General features: G+C 36.5%; 1 protein-coding gene across 1 annotated transcript; it reads right to left on the bottom strand.

Annotated features, from left to right (window-relative positions):
- Nucleotides 1–883: 883 nt before the first annotated feature.
- LOC117323966 (leukotriene-B4 omega-hydroxylase 3-like) lies at nucleotides 884–14849 on the bottom strand. The gene is made up of 11 exons (XM_033879532.1): nucleotides 14630–14849; nucleotides 13624–13768; nucleotides 11183–11364; nucleotides 10910–11034; nucleotides 10682–10744; nucleotides 10443–10566; nucleotides 7339–7468; nucleotides 6851–6980; nucleotides 5553–5831; nucleotides 5350–5415; nucleotides 884–1789 (listed from the first exon to the last, which is right to left on the bottom strand). The coding sequence occupies exons 1-11, from the start codon at nucleotides 14822–14824 to the stop codon at nucleotides 1687–1689; spliced, it is 1542 nt and encodes a 513-aa protein (XP_033735423.1). The 5' UTR covers nucleotides 14825–14849; the 3' UTR covers nucleotides 884–1686.
- Between the last annotated feature and the right edge of the window lie 3173 nt (nucleotides 14850–18022).

The raw sequence follows: 18022 nt of genomic DNA, 5'->3' as shown, positions 1-18022 counted from the left end.
CAATCACTGTGTCATAGAAACATTCTTTTGAAGTTTTCAGGTTTATTTTATTACCACAAGTTAAACAATTACCGGTATAGAAAATAGCACACTTACATTTAGCATATACACAATTTCATATTTATCCTTTCGGACATAAAACGGTCAGCGTTACTTTCCTTTATTACATTAGTGTATGACAAGTGAGAGCAAATAATAACATCATGATAAATTATCATCGTCGTCGTCATCATAATCAAAATTACAATTAAATGTTCTGATATAACTAGTAATAGAAACAAATAAAACAAACTTTCCTGTAATTAATTATTAGATACCTCTAAGTTTGTGTGCTTCAATGATACATTTGCCCAACAAATTCAACTCTTTAAATTCTGTGTATTCAATAATTGCGGGGATATTATACGAGGACACAGGGGGTGTCATTTACAATGATTCTGTGTCAATATATCAATTATATATTCATATGGCTATGTTTAAACTCACACATACATGCATGAATGTTTGCGTTCACACGTGTATAGGTGACTAGTTAGCATACCATTATACACAAGGTACGTTATTACATGTTTATCAAAGTATCATAATACCTAGTTAGTATACATGTACATGTACATGAACCTGACAGTGTCTAAATACAGGACATACATATATTACTACATATGTATGTTAAAAAGTCCATTCTACCATGTTTGCTATGTAACGCCAGTTTTGATTGGTTTAAAACCATGTATTATTTTCCAATAACCCACGCTCGTGCCAATAATACACGGTAGTGAGTCACGGCTGTTACAATTTTATATATCTAATATTCACACATTTTATAAAAGGTTACTAAAGCCGAGTGGGCTAATGGGTTAGTCTTTCAATAGATTTTTATCAATATCCTTTTTTTTCAAAATCAATGCCATATGATAGATGCTCTTGATCGTAGTACTGTATTGCCTGTATATTTCACCAACAAATAATGCAATACTCCAGAAATAAATACTCCAGAAATAAACTCGGACTCGGATATTGTGCAATTTTAATTAATAACTCAGGCCTGCGGCCTTCGTTTTTAATTTAATTGCAAAATATCCTCGTCCTCGTTGTTTATCCTGCAACAATACACGAATCATCGTTAATTATTTCTTAAATAACACACCCAACTATATAAGAAGTTGTATACAAACGTGATAATTTACATGGATTACATATCATTACAATCGGATATTTTAGTGTGTTCCTAGCGTCAAATCATTGACTTATTCTTTTAATTGATATGCAAATCAATAGATATTATACGTAAGTGAAACTAAATATTTCTACAGTGGACATAACAAACATTGTCAACTGGACTCAGCATACATGCTTTTTTTTTAAATATATCCATTAAGAACAATAGAATCTAGTATTGATATATGAACACTTTAACTTCTGGATATATGATAACTTACATGTCGCGGATAAGTTTTAACTTACATGTATATATGTACAGTAATTTAAAGTACATAGAAAAAAAACAATAAAATACTTTTTTATGATCCTGCATACTACGTATGTACCTGGTACAGTCACAAGCACTTTTAATTGTTTAAAGTATATTTTATTTATGTAAACAAACTAATTTTGAAATCATGAACATGCCCAGATGAGTTTTTAGGTAACCACACGTGCGTACCGTGTGTGTTTACGAGTGGCCAATCAGCGGCGAGCTCTGGCGTATAGGTATACCCCGTTCTTACTCCTCATCACAGCGGCGGGATGTTTTTTCACTTCAACAGTCGGGTCAAGTTCGATAGTGTACCTGGTTATCAAAATAAAACCATATATAACCATCACTATCACCAGAATATATATTGTGGATGCTGGCAGCTTCCGAACACACTCTGATCAGGATTACAGTACATACTGATTTTGTCTCAAAACCTACATGCCTCAATACTACCTTTACCAAAATTCACAAACCTAATTACACAAATGATTTAATGGCAATATATAAACACATATACATAACGGTTTAACAGTATACACGCCCACTCCTCAGTCTGTATGACTGTTTAATGATAAGTTCTTTGTATAATCTGTACAGCTGACAAAGTGGAAATAAGGTTTTCATCTTCTGACTTAACTAATGAATCCATCACCCCAAGAAAGGGACTAAAGTAAAAGTCCATGATGAAAATTAAATTTAAAGCGGTCTAAATATCGATACACATGTTGTCAATATAGATGCTATAACACGTGTGTAAGAACAAGCAGCATTTTGTTGCATACAAAGTACATTGTATGGTACATTGTATGGTACAATGTATGGTACATTGTATAGGAAAATGTACGGTACGTCGTATGGTGCATTGTATGGTACCATTGCATGATACCATTGTTTTGTTCATTGTATGTTTTTTGTATGGTACATTGTATAGTACGGTGTATAGTACAGTGTATGGTACGCTGTATGATACATTGTGTGGTACATTGTATGGTACAGTATATAGTATCATTGTATGGTATATTGTATTATATGGTATCCTTGCATGGTACAACGCATGGTACATTGTATGGTTCATTGTATATTTGATTTCCTAATAAATGAGCAGGACTGATACCGATGAGAGAGTGATAGTTTTGGTATAATTTTATATATGTTTCGGCCGTCTGTCGAGACAGATCTCATCAACAACAAGAGTTACAAGTCCCAGGTACATATCATATACGTATATCAATGATAACTCATCACCAGATGCTCTCGACCTTCAACCCCAAAGTTCACAGGTTATAATCTAGATCGTTCATGTTATTTCACACGAGTAGTCAGCCTTGTTACACGAGACACATTACAAGGGTTGTAGTAGTACTAGTGTCTGCAGAATAAAACTCATAAAGTAGCATTGAGTTTTTACCAAAGTCGTGTTAATTTCCCTAAATCCATCAACAGGTATTAAACGTTTTATACAGTAAACCTGTTTAGTTAATGTGGAAAGCTCGCTGTATATGATTGTTTTGAGGAACATTTCAGATTGCATGATACTACAGTAATGACAGAAAGACAAGTGTTTTTATAGTGTGTCCCAGCTGGTATGGAAGTAAGCACTTTGAATAACTACATGTATATATCTGAAGTCCGTCTTTATACATGTATATTCTCCATGCTTCTTTTTCAGAATGTAAGCCTCAGTTATCCTTCTCTCTTGTCGTCTCGGATACTAATGTTAATCTCTCTTGTCGTCTCGGATACTAATGTTAATCTCTGTTGTCCATCTCTCTTGTCGTCTCGGATACTAATGTTAATATCTGTTGTCCATCTCTCTTGTCGTCTCGGATTCCAATGTTAATCTCTCTTGTCGTCTCGGATACTAATGTTAATCTCTCTTGTCGTCTCGGATACTAATGTTAATCTCTCTTGTCGTCTCGGATTCCGATGTTAATCTCTGTTGTCGTCTCGGGTACTAATGTTAATCTCTCTTGTCGTCTCGGATACTAATGTTAATCTCTATTGTCCTTCTCCCTTGTCGTCTCGGATACTAATGTTAATCTCTCTTGTCGTCTCGGATACTAATGTTAATCTCTGTTGTCCCTCTCTCTTGTCGTCTCGGATTCCGATGTTAATCTCTCTTGTCGTCTCGGATACTAATGTTAATCTCTCTTGTCGTCTCGGATACTAATATTAGTAGGACTAGTTGGAGTAAAGTATTTTATTTTATTTTTTTCCCGTTATGTTCTGAAACTGATTTAAGTGGTTTTATATTTTTTCCTCTTATAAGTAAAAATGGTATTAAATATCGCAACATCTTCATTGGGATTATTTAACATGATTTAGGTTAAACCGTTCCATCCTGATAGAAGTTCTGATAAAAATCAAGATATGTTTAAAAGTCCATGCTGGTAATATAACTAATACATGCAGATGAGATGCTGCAGAATATGAATCCATCACCCCAAGAAAGAGACTAAGTAAAAGTCCATGATGAAAATTAAATTTAAAGCGGTCTAAATATCGATACACGGTATACATGTTGTCAATATAGATGCTATAACACGTGTGTAAATCTACGTGTAAAAAGAACAAGCAGCATTTTGTTGCATACAAAGTACATTGTATGATACATTGTATGGTACATTGTATAGGAAAATGTACGGTACGTCGTATGGTGCATTGTATGGTACCATTGCATGATACCATTGTTTTGTTCATTGTATGTTTTTTGTATGGTACATTGTATAGTACGGTGTATGGTACAGTGTATGGTACGCTGTATGATACATTGTGTGGTACATTGTATGGTACACTGTATGATACATTGTGTGGTACATTGTATGGTACAGTATATAGTATCATTGTATGGTATATTGTATTATATGGTATCCTTGCATGGTACAACGCATGGTACATTGTATGGTTAATTGTATATTTGATTTCCTAATAAATGAGCAGGACTGATACCGATGAGAGAGTGATAGTTTTGGTATAATTTTATATATGTTTCGAACTTTGGTTTGGCTTTCAGACGAAACTGAATTCATAGAAGAGATTATCAAAGGAACTGCTATCTTGATTATGTGATGTCTTTCTAACAATTGAACTTAATTGAACATGTCGATTGGATAAGCCCTTAAAACTTGTATTCAATGCCACAACAAATTTCACATTTCGCAGCTTACATCAATATTTACTTGAAATGTAACCAGAAGATTACTTACAAATTGTAGCTATATGATAAGCGTGACTATTGCAATGAATTGTTACTATTCCATTTCTATATTGTAACAGCCCTGCTCCCCCAGCATACACGGATAACATATAAGTAAATATAATACTATACTGAGTAGGGTTTGTTAAAACGTCACACGTTCCGTTAACGATGCTGACTACTGAGAGAAATATACATTACGGGTTTCGATTGATGTAGGTTTGTAAAATCCACAGGAAAAACATTGGTTGACCTCATGATTTCACTAGGAAATATTTTATTTTACTGTGTGATAAAACTTACGTGTTCTATGCACGGGCGTCTGCTTCTGGTTAGTGTTTATAGAAGAAAAAAATAGCCCCCTATATCAGCAGTAGGAGTAGGGGCTAATATATATGTATTTTCTATTTATACTGACCAGAAGTAGACGCCAGTGTTTGATGTTTCTTAGTGTGCCTGGTGGCCCAGTCGCCATCTCTCCAGTGCTCATTTGGACGATTTTACATAGATTTACATTGCTTGTGACATCATGTAATACACTAGAAGACGCTCACCACTCCGGAACGCCTCACTTGTATTGTCCTGGTACGTTAGAAGGGTCTCCGATTATAATTTATCTACATTCCGTTTAGACATATAATGTTACCTCATTGGGGTGTTTTTGTTAGTGTCTCACCTCTGAAGTATCCTTGCGATGACGACTTTCTCCTCATTCATTGCAAAAGTCTGCCCAATACAGTTTCTGAAAACAAACCCACACAGAGTCTTACTAACCAACAAAGCAGTCACAGAACATATATACAGCTGTCAGTCTAGCTGATGTACTATAACCAAGAGAGCTGTAATATACAACTTTAAGGGGTTGTACAAATACCTCACCTTGGACCGGCAGCAAAGGGGAGGAAGGCAAATGAATCCATCTGTGCGATGTTTTCCTTTGAGAACCTCTGAGGGATGAATTTGTCGGACTGGCTCCACACCGTGGGATTGTGGTGGACGGAGAAGATACTGCAGGAGAGATTAGTCCCCGGGGGCAGGGTTTTACCGTCAATGATGAATTCTCGGGTACTCTCTCGTTGTATGAAGGGGACAGGACTATGGAGCCTCATCCCTTCCTTGATACACAAAGTCAGGTACTCCAACTTAGGCATGTCCTCCCTAGAATACCATGTCAAGGGGTGTAATAACACTGGAAAATATAGGGGACAATCTATCAGTCACGTGGCAATCACGTATGATTATATGGTTAAGAATTTTCTGACCTTTGTTTTTACTTAAGGATTGAATGTTGCTTTGGTCGATTTCATGGGGTGATGAATTGAGTTGCTGTCGAGACAAATTTATTGAATTTATATTTTTTTCATACGCGTTACGTTATGATGTTAATCTGGTCAAATTCATGGACACATGAAACAGATTAAATTTGGTAGTTTCATCGAGTCTATCTTGAGTAGAAATTGAAATAGATAACTTTGAAAATCATGTATTATATAACACCAAACTTTCATTTTCTTTTCCGTGTGTAGTACATGTATATATGTACGTGTACATGTATATTAATTTTGATACGGACTATTTAGCCATTCCCATATAATACTAAGTCCTGGTTACTGTTGTAACCAGTCAATATTCGGGTTATGAACGTTTATTCCCGCTACACAACCAAGATGGCAGAGCGTTAAATTACCGAACTTTTAACCGGATATTTTGATCTGCCTCAGGATCACAATTTATGAAGTGAAAACAAGAAGACAAGACGTCTATGGACACATCTTAAATCAAATCTGACCCTTCCGAGCAAAAAACCTTCATGTTGACGACAAAGTATGATACTGCTCACTTTAATTTTCCAATCAGTGAACAAGTTGATGATTTTACAAATACCTAATATAAAGTTACAATTGTATGTGTAAGTCCCGACAATGTTTCTAAACTCTTTGCCATTCGCATAGTTATTGCCTGCCGCTACCAATAATCAACGCGGAAAAAAACGAAAATGGAAACGGAAAGACTATCATCACTGGCAAGTTGTATAAAATTAGGCAAGAGACTGACACACTTTATCTAAGTTAGACATATACATCTAGTTTATGAAACAGCGAATTACTGCATTTTGTCAATTTGATAAAATAAAATGGTGTTTGTGTTAATAGAAAATATATTTCTGATATACTGACCACTGGAGCCGGTCAGACTCTCTGCCCTCCAGGACGTGGTCAATCTCCTCCTGGACCTTAGCCTGGTGTTCTGGGTGTGTCGCTAGGGAGTACAGTATCCACGAGATGGCACTGGCTGTCGTGTCATGACCTGAACCATACACAACAATCATTTATTGTTCCTGTCCATACTTCACAGACACCATCAAACAGAACAAAATATTAAAGAGGGCCAAAGCAAAACTACATGTAGTGTAATGAAAACTGTAATGCCATCTAAACATGATATTCCCTATTTCCTTGTGATTTTCCTGGTAATAATTTACATTGATACAAAATTCAATATAAAATGGCTGACATGTTGATTGTATGATATAAAGCATATACTTGAGAATTAAACAAGAGTTTCGTACTCGCCCGGAAATATTCGAAAAATCCGTGGAGGGTATTTCTGTATCTAGCCAGCAGATGAATTATTTATTTTGGCTTTTCTAATGTAAAAAAATCACCTTCAAATAAGAATGTGTCGACTTCATTTCGGATCTCCTCCCTGGTGAGTCCCTTCCCATTCTCATCCCGCGCCATCAGTAGAATGTCCAGGAAATCTTTGTACTTCTTTTCTGGAACACCTCCAGCTTCCTGTGTAATATAAGGGAAATAACTACAAACACCCCCAGCTTCCTGTGTAATATAAGGGGAGATAACTACAAACACCTCCAGCTTCCTGTGTAATATAAGGGGAGATAACTACAAACACCCCCAGCTTCCTGTGTAATATAAGGGGAAATAACTACAAACACCTCCAGCTTCCTGTGTAATATAAGGGTAGATAACTACAAACACCCCCAGCTTCCTGTGTAATATAAGGGGAGATAACTACAAACACCCCCAGCTTCCTGTGTAATATAAGGGGAGATAACTACAAACATCTCCAGCTTCCTGTGTAATATAAGGGGAGATAACTACAAACACCCCCAGCTTCCTGTGTAATATAAGGGGAGATAACTACAAACACCCCCAGCTTCCTGTGTAATATATGTTTATCAAAGCTCGCTATAATATAACACAGTGAATGGGGGAAATGGGTACAGTTCGGTAATGTTATCATAGTTTAAATGGACGTAACTCATCATTTTGCCAATAAGCACGACTTTACATACGAGTGTGTGCCGTCTTATTTGTGTTGTCTAATTAGCGATATTATACAAACGAATGTGTTCTGTCTAATTAGCGATATTATACATACGAGTGTGTGCTGTCTAATTAGCGATGTTATACATAAAGTGGGTTGTCTAATTAGCGATGTTATACATAGGGTGTGTACTGACTAATTAGCGATGTTATACATAGGGTGTGTACTGACTAATTAGCGATGTTATACATAGGGTGTGTGCTGTCTGATTAGCGATGTTATACATACGAGTGTGTGCTGTCTAATTAGCGATGTTATACATACGTGTGTACTGTCTAATTAGCGATGTTATACATACGAGTGTGTGCTGTCTGATTAGCGATGTTATGCATACGAGTGTGTGCTGTCTGATTAGCGATGTTATACATACGAGTGTGTGCTGTCTGATTAGCGATGTTATGCATACGAGTGTGTGCTGTCTGATTAGCGATGTTATACATACGAGTGTGTACTGTCTAATTAGCGATGTTATACATACGGGTGTGTGCTGTCTAATTAGCGATGTTATACATACGGGTGTGTGCTGTCTGATTGGATGTTATACATACGAGTGTGTACTGTCTGATTAGTGATATTATACATACGAGTGTGTACTGTCTAATTAGCGATGTTATACATATGGGTGTGTGCTGTCTGATTGGATGTTATACATACGAGTGTGTGCTGTCTGATTGGATGTTATGCATACGAGTGTGTGCTGTCTGATTAGCGATGTTATACATACGAGTGTGTATTGTCTAATTAGCGATGTTATACATACGAGTGTGTACTGTCTAATTAGCGATGTTATACATAAAAGTGTGTGCTGTCTAATTAGCGATGTTATACATACGAACGTGTGTTGACTAATAACGATGTTATACATACGAGTGTGTACTGTCTGATTAGATGTTATACATACGAGTGTGTACTGTCTAATTAGCGATGTTATACATACGAGTGTGTGCTGTCTAATTAGCGATGTTATACATACGAACGTGTGTACTGTCTAATTAGCGATGTTATACATACGAACGTGTGTTGACTAATAACAATGTTATACATACAAGTGTGCTGTCTAATTAGCGATGTTATACATACGAGTGTGTTCTGTCTAAATAGCGATGTTATACATACGAGTGTGTACTGTCTGATTAGATGTTATACATACGAGTGTGTACTGTCTGATTAGATCTTATACATACGAGTGTGTACTGTCTGATTAGTGATGTTATACATAAGTGTGTGTACGGTCTAATTAGCGATGTTATACATACGAGTGTGTGCTGTCTAATTAGTGATGTTATACATAAAAGTGTGTGCTGTCTGATTAGCGATGTTATACATACGAGTGTGTGCTGTCTGATTGGATGTTATACATACGAGTGTGTACTGTCTCATTAGCGATGTTATACATACGAGTGTGTGTTGTCTAATTAGCGATGTTATACATACGAGTGTGTGTTGTCTAATTAGCGATGTTATACATACGAGTGTGTGCTGTCTGATTGGATGTTATACATACGAGTGTGTACTGTCTAAATAGCGATGTTATACATACGAGTGTGTGTTGTCTAATTAGCGATGTTATACATACGAGTGTGTGCTGTCTGATTGGATGTTATACATACGAGTGTGTACTGTCTCATTAGCGATGTTATACATACGAGTGTGTGTTGTCTAAATAACGATGTTATACATACGAGTGTGTGCTGTCTAATTAGCGATGTTATACATACGAGTGTGTGTTGTCTAATTAGCGATGTTATACATACGAGTGTGTGCTGTCTAATTAGCGATGTTATACATAGGGTGTGTACTGTCTAATTAGCGATGTTATACATACGAGTGTGTGCTGTCTAAATAGCGATGTTATACATACGAGTGTGTGCTGTCTAATTAGCGATGTTATATATACGAGTGTGTGCAGTCTGATTAGATGTTATACATACGAGTGTGTGTTGTCTAATTAGCGATGGTATACAAACGAGTGTGTGCTGTCTAATTAGCGATGTTATACATAAAAGTGTGTGCTGTCTGATTAGCGATGTTATACATACGAGTGTGCTGTCTAAATAGCGATGTTATACATACGAGTGTGTACTGTCTGATTAGCGATGTTATACATACGAGTGTGTATTGTATAATTAGCGATGTTATACATACGTGTGTACTGTCTAATTAGCGATGTTATACATACGAGTGTGCTGTCTAAATAGCGATGTTATACATACGAGTGTGTACTGTCTGATTAGCGATGTTATACATACGAGTGTGTATTGTATAATTAGCGATGTTATACATAAAAGTGTGTGCTGTCTGATTAGCGATGTTATACATACAAATGTACGAGTGTGTACTGTCTGATTAGCGATGTTATACATACGAGTGTGCTGTCTAAATAGTAAGGGTAAGCAGACAAATAATCACGATTATACATGCCAGTGTGCGCCGTCTTTTGTCTATCACATCCTCTGCGACATCATGTACATATTTACACTGTCGTTTAAACCTACGTCCGCCCTTGGTTAGATAGAAAATGATGTCGGGAAATAACCAGGGTTTTCTGCAAGATAAACCACATGTTGTGATCTTTTGTTATACAATGATTTGAGAGTACGTGTTAGAATAGTAATAATAATAATATCACATGATTGACTGGATGACAGACGGACACTTACTTGTTCCGTGTTGCCCATTCTTCTGCAATCTCGTTGACAGCAGTAACGTATGGATGGGATTTACTGGAAACACAATGTAAAATAAAGAAATCAGTACTGCGAGTCCAGGTTACTACAGTAGTAAACTGATAGCTAACAGCAATAAACAAAAAAAAACTTATCAATAGGTTTATGTTAGAAAATATTCCACTAAGAGTTGTGAGACAATGAGATAAGAGTAGAGCGTACCCGAGGTTCTGACAGTTGGTACAGTAGGAGAAGGCACACCTCAGGATGATGTCTAGAGTACAGGCACTCACCACATGGAAAGTCTCAAAACTCTCACCCTTCTCCGCACACATGCCGATGTTTTTCTGCAATACATAATTCGACGTTTTATCTGGTGACCAGTTCTTGATTTTGTAAATCTCTCATAAGATTTTAATCATTATTCTAAACTAAACACACGACCAAATAAATCTTTGAACTGATATCACGTTTACGAGAGTTAACGAGAGTTACCAGGAGTTCCTCTGAAGCCTCGTTGTAAACCTCCGTATACGGACGTAGGACATCGAAGTGGAATGCCGGTGTGAGTAAACGACGTGACCGCGCCCAGCGCTGTCCTCCCGCTATCAACAGACCGTCCCCGAGCCAGGGCCGTCCGTGGCGGTATGCCCCTCCGAAACCTACAGTTTTTGGTTCTAACCAAACAAAAACAGTTTCTGAGTTGTATTCAGACAGCCAACATAGAAACATTGCTTGTGCAGCAGATTAAAATAAGCTTAGTCGTCTTACCTTACCTTATAAATGTTATACATGTTGGTTGTCACCCTTACATTGTAAAGAATCGAAGCAATAAGAGGGGTAGGAAGGTACGTCATTAGGTAGTTCGCACACACACTTTTGGCGGGTTTGTCGGTTCGGAGGTAAATCAGACGTAGTTAAGGTATTAACACCGCCATGATTTAAAACGCCATAGGCCCAATTACCCATTGTATTTGCGTTGCTCTTTGACCAAACAGTCCATATGCTTTAGTTTTTTTCAAACACTCCGGACAAGTTCGATTTACACGGTAGTTCACACGCACGCGTACATCCAGTTGTTCCTATTTTTACTCTGTTTCGAATACATTTGGTACATTACGATGCAGATGAAGTATTTATTCATGTAATTGTTATATGAAATGACCGTCATGAAATATATTTGTATAAATGTAACCCTGGTAAATACTAGCCGCAATATAGAGAGATCTTCTCTTTGGCTCGATCGGTTGAGCGTAAGACTAGTAAGCCAGAGGTCCCGGGTTCGATCCCTAGTGGAGGCAGTGATTTAAATTTAATTCATCATGTGCTCTGTTACATTGGCGCCCATGTAGGGACTCGGGAATGATACCCATCGCTGCTTGCGAAAGCATCGCTGTTACCCCTGGAAACTCGAGGACGAGTTCTTTCCTGGAGGGGGAGTATGTAACCCTGGTAAATACTAGCCGCAATAATACCGCTCGGCTAGAGAGATCTTCTCTTTGGCTCGATCGGTTGAGCGTAAGACTAGTAAGCCAGAGGTCCCGGGTTCGATCCCTAGCGGAGGCAGTGATTTAAATTTAATTAATCATGTGCTCTGTTACATAAATATATATTGCCCAAAATTCTGGCATTTTAAAGTTGTTGATTAATACAATATCGCCACATATCGTCACTTAATAAAGTATTTCTGATCTGCCACAAGACATAAAATAATTTGCTATCAATTCACTTGTAGATTGCCTCTCTGTTCTTGGAAATATGCACAAGAATGTCGGAGAGGTAATTAAGGAAGCCAAGAGCTTTGCAAGGAAAAAGTTCAAATTCACTTGTAGATTGCCTCTCTGTTCTTGGAAATATGCACAAGAATGTCGGAGAGTTAATTAAGGAAGCCAAGAGCTTTGCAAGGAAAAAGTTCAAAGAAAGATCAGGTCTAAACTGGGGACGAGGGCAATATGTCTACGTGATTAGCGCGTTAATCGCCTGCTGTACCTGGTACCTTGGTTTACAATGTCCTTCCAGTGTTAACACCGGAACAAGTGTATCACGATTTGGTTGGCTTTTGTTTAACGTCCTATTAACAGCCAGGGTCATTTAAGGACGCGCCATGTTTTGGAGGTGGAGGAAAGCCGGAGTACCCGGAGAAAACCACCGGCCTACAGTCAGTACCTGGCAACTGCCCCACGTAGGTTTCGACTTCGCAAGGTGGAGGGCTAGTGATAAAGTTTCGGGACACTTTAACCACTCGGCCACCGCGGCCCCTTATATCACGAAGAAGGTTGTTACAACATACATTATGGAGATAGTATATGTCTTGTCGTATCCACAGATGGCAGTCTTTCTGAAACAGGTTAACTTGGTGCCAGGAATCGTTTGGAGTCAATTCAAATGCCCAGAGTTTAAACCACGATGTGAAATACCTAAAAGATGCATTCTACTAATTGGACTGTTACGCGTGATTTTTGCAGGGTTGTTGATTCGCTATTTCCTCTGTCACGAACCTTGATAAATTATCTTACGAGAGTGGCAATGTCATATGGAATTTATTAAACGAGTTCAATAATTTGATATGCCACGAGTGCATGTTTTAAATGGTGACTTAGGCATGGGCGTTAGGAATTTTCTTTTCTGATTCTTCTGTACAAGTAAAGTCAGTTGTGCATTTTTTCTTGTCGTACTGGACCATTCTAGAAAGATGACAAGAATTGTATCCACTACGCAATATGTCCAGTGTGGGTGTGAAGCCCCGTGTTTTGGAGTGTTACCTCCGAACTGACGATATTTTCCCCGCCAGACGTGCGTGTGTGAATTACCTGATCACGTACATTCCTACCCCTGAATTTCTTCCCGGTCCTCTTGTATTGAAATATATCGTAGTATAATTTTGATTAGTTTGATACACGTTCATGCCTCTACTGACACTAATGTGTCCGTCATACCTGCAGTTTTAAGGAGGATCTTGATGGTGTCCGGATGAGTAAGCATTATGACAGGTTTGGGACCAATCCACAGACGGTAGAAGCGTGGGAACCGTTTAACCAAATTCTTTAAATACTCCAATCTTTTCTCCCCATTTGATGGACTCTGCAAGGCAATACACAGATCACTCTACAGTTTGGGCCCGGTAAACACTGTTTTGCCACAAGTAAAATACATAAGAAATCACGATATTTATGATTTCCTGCAACCACAAACCATACGCCATTGTTTGATAATCTCCGCGATGTAGACATATTCTTCTTCACTTATTAATTCTTCTTGTGTGAAATATTTACGGGACATTATGTCGTTTAAATGATTTCATGCTGTAAATATAAAAGTAAAGGGGAATCTTGTATAGTTATTAAAACAGTAAAAGTTATTAATGAACTACTTTAATACACAAAAATAATCGCTACCAACGACAATCAATACGAGCATGCGCATACGAGTTGCTAAAGTTCACAAAAAAAAAAAAAAAAAATGATGAACGCGCTCTCCTTGGTAAGCAATAAGCTCATCAGTCATTGAAAACGGAATTAGCGAGAAAAGGGAGGACATGACAAGGCAGTGAACGTCATTAAAAGTCGTATGTAAAGATCGGCAACATAAATAAAAGATAAGGAATACCAAAGCGGCAATAAATTATACTATCCCTGAAGTTCCCTACTCCATATCGATATCTTCAGAATACCAATTGATATCTTAACAAAATGATAGTTTTATAAAATGAAGTGATAACTTACTACATTTCAAAGTTTAGTTTGAATGATACATTAGATAGGGTAAGATTTTAATAAGAGTGTTCACTATGTTACAGATCAACGCTTCATGAGTTATCTAGCGATTTTTTTTCACAATGATTATTTTCTGACTGACGTTGCAATACTTTTAAAAGCAGTTGTCATCTTGTTATTAACGTCACACGAAGGTGTTCCATGGGATATAAAATGTTAGCTTGATTACCTGTAAAATGTTACCATATAGCCAGTGGACATTGTCAGGCCCAGGTACGTCCCTGAATACGTTACTAAGGTAGCGCACGTGTAACAGAAATCTTATCCCCTCGTATAACACATAAATCACCAAACCGAGAACCAGAGTGCCGACAACGTTTCCAGGAGTGAAGGCAGAAATCGTCACAATCCCAGTCCCAGACATGTCACTGGGTCTAGGCCTACCAGCGTGAGTTAGGACGCTTACTAGTGAGAGATGAAGATATACACCTGATTCCAATTTTACCTAACAACCTAGTTATTGAACTCGGTATGGGCATGCTTAGTTCGTTCATAGCTGCTCGTTCTCGGACAGTCGATACTATTACTTGATTAGATTAGTATACACCGGTGGCGTCTGAACTGGTAAAAAAACAACTTTAACTTGTCTGCCGATCATCTGATGTTACATATACATAATAGATCGGCATAATTTTTTTATCTAACTTCGAGTAAGGTTCGCCCTGCTGCTCGCCTTGCTAACCGCCTATCATGTGATCGCCTGGCTTGGTTCTTGCTCGATCTGTCGCCAAAACGAACCAAGCAGGCCTATTGACCCGTATCCGTACCTGTACCTCTATCATATCTTTAGTGTTACGATATAAAATATATACCTGAGTAAAATGCACTTTGCACTTTCAACATGATTTAAATGTGCTATTACAGCGCCAACAGTTAATACACAGCATGTCACGAAAATGCATTGATTTGTAACCACCGTCAAAACTATCTATTCTACCACATTGGCTATGCAATGCCAGTTTTGATCGGTTTAAAACCGTGTTTTATTTGCCAGTAATCCACTCTCGTGTCAATAATACACGCTCGTGAGTCACGGCTGCTACAATATTTCCCCTCCAAAATCGTGCATTTGTAAACAAACATGGCGGTGCCAAAACGTTTGAACGTTGGAGACCGTGTATTTTACAACGGAGAATTTTTTCTATCAACCCAGAGCACACTTTGCTAAACAATATGTTGTAAGGTCAATTTCCACAGGCAACCTTTGGAGAGCATTTATACATGAATTGCTGGCCGACATACCCGAAAGTTCTCGTAACGTTGCCGTCAACAGGCTTGGGATTGACGTCAGCTTTTGGATATTTTTAGCACACGCGCCTTATAGTAGTGTTATACAGTAGACATCAAGACAAAAGATGATGTAATAATCTATTGTCCGCCATAGGAGGTCGTGAGGCAGTTGGCTATATCATAATATTATATAATTTCTTTACAAGTCTATGTCATCAGATAGGTATTCTGATCTATCGATTTTCTTACAGACATTCTATGAGGCGTGAATACCATCGATTTCGTTAAAGACGTTATGTACATTTTATGATTGTTGTCCACTTAATTATATCTTCCCATATATAGGTAGACCTACTAGAAATATAGGCCTACGTTTCTAGACCTACATGCTAATACGGCGATACAGTCAAACCGCTTTTATCATTTTTTCATTTACCTAAGTATACTAGCTAAACAGAGAATGTATTGATCGGTTTAACTGTTAAAAGGAGTCCGACCACTCATAACTTTGAATAGATCTGTTGTTAAGGTAAATACGTTGCTATTGTTAATAATAGTATACAGTGATTTTTTTTATTCGTTTATGAAATGGCAAATGAACTGTAACGATTGTCACTCGATTTCTATAAATGTTTAAGAGAATGCAGGTATTTTTTTAACGGTGTAATATCTCTAGATTTCCTACATATATCTTCAGTCATTGCTTTGTTCGCAAAATTTCTGTTACATTTTTGTACATTTCATGAAAAAAATGAAAATAAAAAAAAATGTAGAAAGGACTTGTGATATTGAACCATTCCCAGTATTCTTACCAAATTATTAATTATTTATAAGCCATGCTTAAACTCGAGTTATTATGTATACCGAATATATGTATATGCATGTATTGTTGAAGTGTTATTCATAGTCCATTATGTATATATTAGTTTACTTTTTTGTTTTGTTTTTGTTTTTGGTTGTTAAACTATTTTTACTGATAGTTTTAGACATTTTATAATGATCTCACAACTCTTTAATATTTAGTCTGAATAACAGCATATTCAAAACATATATTTATCTATTTCAATCGATTGTCTGATTCTACAGTAAACTAAATATTCAGTGTTAGGAACTTTTTGTATTCTTATCAGACATTTTAACAAAAATGTAGTTTACACCTTTTTATTTTTGTTGCTATATATGTTGACTTTAATGTTGCTTTACTGCCATCAATTGTGATGCATTAAAAATATATCCAATATAAAACTCAAATTATAAATTATTGAAATACTTTTGCTTTACTGATATATACATAAAACATTGTTGATGCTGCTTCTGCAGAAATATCATAAATGTGATATAATTGTTAGAATGTTAGATGAAATGTATAAATGTTACTTTGTTTATGTTGTTTTATATGTCTATATGAGTGTGTGTTAATGAATACCATATTCATAACTTACATGAGATTCCTCCTTTACAGGATTGTCTTGATGCAGAATGTGTCATATCAATATATTAAAAAAAATCTAGTCTTGGTATTATGATTGTTCAGTTATATAAAGAATTTCAATCAATCAGAACTTCATTTTAAATCAATACTACAAAACCAGTAAATGCATACTTCATATTTATTCACATCACATGAATATTAAAACATTATCCTTATGATGTTATAGAATATTTTTGCGACTATTTTTGAAAATATGTACACTTTTTTAGAGTATTAAAATTATATAAGTTGAAATTAATGATTTTCCTTGTGTTTCATTTTGAAGTAGAACAAATAGATATCACTGTTCTACGATGGCCGATAGCAGCCGGCATATTTATTTTTATAAAATGTAAACGTCATGACACTTTTCAGCCGAAAAGTGTCGGACAAATATTTATTTTATGAAAACATATTTGTCATGACACTTTTCAGCTAAAAAGTGTCATGTCAAATATTTTGTTTAGACACATTCTTATTTTCATTTAAATTGTATTCCATTTCTCTTCCCATGGCTATCAAAATTCCTAGCATGCCTCTAACACCTGTATAACGTTAAGTAGCTAAGCACACGCTATTTTTCATACCAGCGTCATTTCAGCAGTGTATACGTGTAATTATTATTTCATTATCCGTCACAACTTTCGCATCAATAAAAACTAAAAACTAAATACAGAAGCATATTGTTTCGATATAAAATTTATATACGTCTTGTTATTGGAATACTCAAATCAAAATTTGACGTATGGAGAAATGTCACAGGTTTTTAGAATAAACATGGCTTTAAACTGAAAATAAAAAAAAAATGTTTAAAAAAATATTTGTCCGACACTTTTTAGCTGAAAAACCCCTTTATTAGAT

Source organism: Pecten maximus, chromosome 3 (assembly GCF_902652985.1).
Source record: "Pecten maximus chromosome 3, xPecMax1.1, whole genome shotgun sequence".
Classification (NCBI taxonomy): Eukaryota; Metazoa; Mollusca; class Bivalvia; order Pectinida; family Pectinidae; genus Pecten; species Pecten maximus.
This window is presented reverse-complemented; position numbering and strand designations above follow the sequence as displayed.

Coding starts and splice junctions, on each gene's coding strand:
- LOC117323966 (XM_033879532.1), bottom strand. CDS start 14,824: ATGTCTGGGACTGGGATTGTGACGATTTCTGCCTTCACTCCTGGAAAC. Junction 13,769..14,629: donor TATATGGTAACATTTTACAG/GTAATCAAGCTA, acceptor ATTGCCTTGCAG/AGTCCATCAAATGGGGAGAA. Junction 10,745..10,909: donor ACCAACTGTCAGAACCTCGG/GTACGCTCTACT, acceptor TTGTGTTTCCAG/TAAATCCCATCCATACGTTA.